At 38.8% G+C, this 6,000-nt stretch overlaps 1 protein-coding gene across 8 annotated transcripts in view; it reads right to left on the bottom strand.

The window, feature by feature from the left end:
- Positions 1-909: 909 nt before the first annotated feature.
- Arfip1 (ADP ribosylation factor interacting protein 1) overlaps positions 910-6,000 on the bottom strand; it is an 87,769-nt gene continuing 82,678 nt past the window's right edge. For all 8 annotated transcript variants that reach the window (XM_027392968.2, XM_027392966.2, XM_027392965.2 and 5 more), the window contains one exon: positions 910-2,696. In XM_027392968.2, the coding sequence (XP_027248769.1) occupies positions 2,612-2,696 (85 nt within the window). In that variant the 3' untranslated portion in view covers positions 910-2,611. The remainder of the gene's footprint in view (positions 2,697-6,000) is intronic.

The raw sequence follows: 6,000 nt of genomic DNA, 5'->3' as shown, positions 1-6,000 counted from the left end.
ACAGCAATCCCTGGAACGCTCCGGAAAAGGAATTGGGCCATACCTCCTCGACTGCACTGGATCCAACTTACTCCATTTCAACTGACACTCCGACCAGAGCTTTGAGTACTGACTTCAATCAAGTTGAGGATTTCAACCTAGATCTTCAATCAAGCAAATCCTATCTAACATGGACTGGATATAATGTTAGAGATTTTCACTATACTAACATTTTCTTCCCACACGACCCCACAAGGCTACCATCATCCCATTTCAGCAGGAAGTAACTTGGAGGATGCTACCCCCCCACCCCGCCCCCCATTATTGTCTATTAGGGTAGTGTAAGCCTAGTTAGGAATAACTTTCCTATTGTTTAGGGTTGGGATTGGAAGGAGGTGTTCAGGTTTGGACACCTCTTTCAGATGACTTTAGGGTTTAGGGGAAATAGACATGGTTAGGATTGTTAATTTTGGATACTTTATACTGTTAAAGTTTTAATCCTCTTTTAGACTAAAAGGGGAATTGTAGGGGACAGTAAGCCACTCCTGTTAGAGGCTGGCTATAGGTGTGCCTGACCATGCCTGTCAAGGCACACCCTTCTCCTGCCCCTTCTCTCTGGCCTCACTGCTCTGGCTTGTGTTTGGCTAGTATTTATCTCAAGAAAGATATCTTGACCTTACAGATTAAGGAATGTTTCTTGGGTCATGCTATACATGAGTCTAATAATATTTAGCTCTTTTGCTACAATTGTTGTTGAACTGCGGTGAGACTGGACACGTTCAGCTCCCGAGAGAGTCAGATTGAAAAAAAGAATGACTTATAGAACATGACAAATTAATAGAAGCACCATTTCTTTTTTAAGATCAGAAAAAAAAGTATATTCTCTGAAGTTTCAAATAGTTACTTATTTAAAATTTATGAGACCAGGGCAACAAGACAATGCAGCAGAGACTTTAATAAGAATACAAAATTCACACCAGAGGCACACTCTGGGGAATGTAAATAACCATCACAAGTAGCTATTCTGCTTGAAGAATAAAATAAGGCTCTCTCAGAGTACAAATATACAGGAGGGAATGATTTAAAATAGGTTCATGACTTATAATCACATTACATTGTATTAAGCACTCAAAACAGGCATATTAGTAAAAAAGCCAGCTAAAAGGCATTTGGACATATATAACACATTGTACAGTCTATAAAATTTACATACAACAGTAATTTTAAGTACTTCATTTCAACAAAATAGAAATGAACAGGTAAAGTGGTAGCTCTCCAAATACTCATTTATATGTGTGACAAAAGTCAAAGGAACTTTACATTTAAACAAGGAAACCCCCACAGTGGACAGACCGTCAGCATTTATAAGACCAACATTGCTGCACAAATAAAACAGTACTGGTCTTTCCTTTCCTATGACCTCCACACGCTACAATCTTTTCATTATTCAAGTGGGAAAAATTCTCCCATAGTTCCATTCTTCAAAAGGAATCAAGAGAAACCAAAGACTCCAAAGTTGGCTTCACCATCCACCTCAAGTGTGGTTTTATGAGGACAAAGAATACCAACATTTACTGTGCTCCTTTGCAAAGAACAGACATATCCAACGTTATCCGGAGGGGTTTCTTCATGGATTCTGTACAATGGTTGGACAAGAATCACTGCATCTGAGAAGGCACGTATCTGTGATTTAAGGCTTAACTGGTACAGTCACACATGGAAGTCAACGAACATAGTCTGGAAATTCTCTTCTACCAAAATGGAATTTACCCCCAAACTGGCTTCTAATCTACAAATTTCTACTCTATAAACCACTAAGAATTTCCATTCCTATGACCACATGTAAAAACAAAACAAAACAAAACAAAAAACCAAAAATATCCACCTCTCTTAGGCAGGTTTCATTCTAAATCAAAATTTCTAACACAACTGTCAAATTCATAAGTTTAAACATGTTATGGAAATTATGACAGTGTGATTACCAGGTCTTTAAAAATGTCTAAACAAAATTACAGTGGTACAGATTAATTTTTAAAAGGTATCTACCACAACCTATGAGCCAATCATTCATTCATTCGAGGTACCCCTTCTGTGGATGCTGCAGGATGCCATATAACTTACTCTGGAAAATAGCTTTTTTTCTTTAAGATAATACACGGACATGAACTTCTTAAAGATGTTGGATATATTCATATATAAAATATCTGACATTGATACAAATCATGTAAACCTCCCTTGGAAAATTATACCCGGTCCTCATTTCTAGGACCAGAAGCCTTGAATTTTTATCTTATCAGTGCAAATCTATATTAAATATTTCAAATTATAGAAATAGCCATTAACCTACACAATACAAAAAGGATTTCTCAAAAAAGAAAATTATTATGTTTAGAATTATAGAATTATGTTTACATAAAAATCACCCACCTTCTCATCAAATTTAACAGCTCAATTGTTAGGGTACGAAAAGGGAAAAATAAAAGCTATCTGTGCAAGAGCCACTTCCCCAATAATTCTTACTAGTTTACAGTTAACAATATACTGTTCTTTTCCAGGTGAATTTACTGTTCTTCAAGCCAAGACGGGGCATCCACTCCTGGGGTTTTCAACTTGACATGGAACTGCTTAAGTGTCAGTTCAAGCTGCTTCTGATTCCCAGCGAAGTAGGCAGCAACAGCACTATGGAAAAGGACCAGCTGATTGCGCAGCACTTTAACCTGTGGGCAGGGTGGAGGGAAGGCCGAGCATTAGACCACACGGTGAGATTCACCACATCCCTAATTCAGTGTCACCAAAGAAGCTATTCTAATAATAAAATCCACAAACACCAAGTACATGATGTCTGTTGAGGTCACCAAGCTCTTAGTGCTTTTTCACTACTTCAAGGGGCAGGTCAGCTTAGGATGTTTTGTTTTTGCATTGCTGAGGAGCAAATCGAGGGACCTGTATTTGGCTGGGGAAGTGCTCTACCTAGGAGCCAATAGCCAGCCCTGGTAATCATTTCCAAACGACATTATCGAGACTATTAACTAAAAACACCACCATATTCCCCCTGGGACTAAGTATATTTAAAGCTGTGTGAGATACAGAGAAGGGAACATTATCTTACACACTCCAGTACAACACTAGCAGCATTAAGATTAAGTTTGGGTGGTAGTTGTGCACACATCTAATCCCAGCACTCAGGAGGCAAAGGCAGGTGGATCTCTGTGAGTTCAAGGGTAGCCTGGTCTATAAAGCAAGTTCCAGAACAGTCAGAGCTGCTACACAGAGAAACCCTGTTTCAACAACAACAATAACAGAAAGACTTAAGTTTTACATAAATCTGGGTAGGTTGAATACTTTTAAATTTATATACATATAATTTTTTTAAATTTTTAAAAAAGAAATCAAATAGCAGCAAATGTTGCCCAGAAACTCAGAACACATCAAAAGTGTTCTTAGATTTATTTTTGCGCTCAAGTGCACGTGTGTGTGTGTGTGTGTGTGTGTGTGTGTGTGTGTGTGTGTGTGTGTGTGTGTGTATAATATGGATACCCTGGAGTTGGGGAAGCCAGAAGAGGACTCCAGACGTCCTGGTACAGTAGCTACAGGCAACTATGGGTGTTGGGAACCTAATTCCATTTTTCTAGAGGAGCAGCAAGTACTTGTAACCACTGAGCCATCTACCAGACTCCCAGGAGTACATTTTAATCAAGTAATGCTACACCTATGAATCTTTCTTGATGAAATACTTCAGTTGTCATAAAGATTTATGAATTGAGTTGTTTCCTGAGGTTTTATTATAAAATTCATTCTGACTTATATATTCAGTGCAATATTTACCCAAACTGAAATTCCATAATTTTAAAGATGCAAAAATACCTAAAATACGACACTAAGTGCATAAATAAAATGTAAAATTTCAAACATGATATAATCTGATCTGCTCTCAGCTGAATCTACCACCACTATAGCTGATAGCTTCCTATCAGTATCTGGGTTTGATCCCCAGCCACACACACACACACACACACACACACACACACACACACACACACACACACACACCTTTTATGAAAATGAAAGGTAAATATGTAAAAAGCTTCATTATAGAACATATAAAGAATTCAGTAAGATGCTAACACCCTCATACTCAATAGGGAAAAGATTGAATAGATATTTTATCAAGAAGTAAATAGGCTAAATAAGCACATTAAAAGTGTCCTATATCTTAAATTATCAGGAAAATCTACATTTTACACTTTACATTGTGACCCCACCACTAGTAAAGATGCAGAGTGACTCTACTTCTCCAGCCCGAGTTTGTGAAATTGAAAAGTCTGTCAGTTTCTGAACAGTTAAACATATGATTAACCTGTAATCTAACTAATCCACTCCCAGATACTTACCTGAGGGGATGAAAACCTAGGTGAGTATACAAGATGACTTACACAGGGATGTTCAGGGTCAGGCTGGGTTAGAATTAGAGTCAGGGGCTGATTTACTTGTGATAGCTTCAAAGTAAAAACAACTCAAATGTCAACCAATAGTAATTAGATGAATTGGGGTATTCTCATAAAAAGGAGTGATGTTAGAAAGAAACTAACAGGTTACATGCAACATGGCTGAGTTGCAAGAACCCTGTGTTCTATGAAAGAAACTAAGAAAAATGCAGGTTGCTTGACTCCATTTATATAAACTTTACAAAGTGCAGTCATCCTCTTCCTATGGCTTTCACACTAGTGACTACCAAGGGCTCAACTCTCCACCTTGCTCTGCTATTCAAAGTACTACTTGGCCTGTTTTTGCATTTCTATTTTGGATGATCCTTGAATTACACAGCAAATAAGGGGCTGATGTATTCTGATTAGGAAAGTCCAACTTCTACAAGGAAGTTCTAACTGGTCACTTGACTGTTGTTTTGCCCACAAGTATTTCTTGACTTGAAATTTAACTCCTAATACTTTCAGTGAAAGAGAGTAGAGGAAGAGCACAGAATCTAAGTCATGGGCTGAACTTGTGAAGAGCTGAACCAATGGCACCAGGGAAAGGGAACCACACTTGAAGATTTCTAGCTAAGCCACAGCATGACACAAATCAGCTTCTTTCCCCAGCCTTGGAGGTGGCAACAGACTGAACACAGGAGCCAGCTGGAGAAGAGATGGCGGCTCCACAGGGCAAGGACTGGGGCATCCGCTGCTCCGGCTGCTGCAAACCATCTCCATCCCACAGTGAAACTTAATCCATGCAGCCACAGAAAGGGGTGCTTTTTAGGACTGAACTCTAGTTGTGTTTTCACAACAAAACAATATGATACCCACAGCCACAAAAACAGCCTCCAAAACTCAGGAGGTTGATGTGTAGAGTCAGCTAAAGAAAGCACTTGGGCGTCCTCCCTGAAGGCAGCCACAACAGTGAGAAGCTTTGAAGCTGAAATGGAAAAGGACACAAAGCAAAGGGCCTCCCAAATGTAAATAAGTATAAACTTCCATCCTCACTTTACACCACAAACCAGTTTTTCCTCTACCAGTTTTAATTTTTTTTTTTTTGTATGTCAAAATAGGTCAAATTTTTCTGCCAACACTGAGTATTCTAACTTAGAAACATGTTTAGTTTTGGTGGTAATGCCTTAAAAATCAGACACAAATTTAAATAAAAACCTTGATGGACTCAGTACGGCTGTGTCTGGTATGTTAGACTATTGTGGTTATTAAATAAAGAGAAACCTGGGCTGTGAAGATAGCTCAATGGGAAGAGTACTTGCTGTGCAAGCATGAAGATATGGGTTTAAAACCTTAAAAACCTATATTAAAAAGAGAAAGAAGGAAAGAAAGAAAAGAAAGCATATGTACAAGGTTGTATGTACACCTATAACCCAATTCCTGTGGGGAGTGAGACAGGAGATCACTGGGGTTTGCTACACCCAGCCTTGCTTCACACTCAGTGAGACACCTTGTCTTAAAGGAATAAGGAAGAGAGCATACAGCAGGATACCTAAGGTCTTCCTTTGGCCTTTACATGCACGGGCAGCCTCCACCC

Source organism: Cricetulus griseus (assembly GCF_003668045.3).
Source record: "Cricetulus griseus strain 17A/GY chromosome 1 unlocalized genomic scaffold, alternate assembly CriGri-PICRH-1.0 chr1_0, whole genome shotgun sequence".
Taxonomy (NCBI): Eukaryota; Metazoa; Chordata; class Mammalia; order Rodentia; family Cricetidae; genus Cricetulus; species Cricetulus griseus.
The sequence above is the reverse complement of the archived record's forward strand: the minus strand, read 5'-3'. Positions and strand labels throughout refer to the sequence as shown.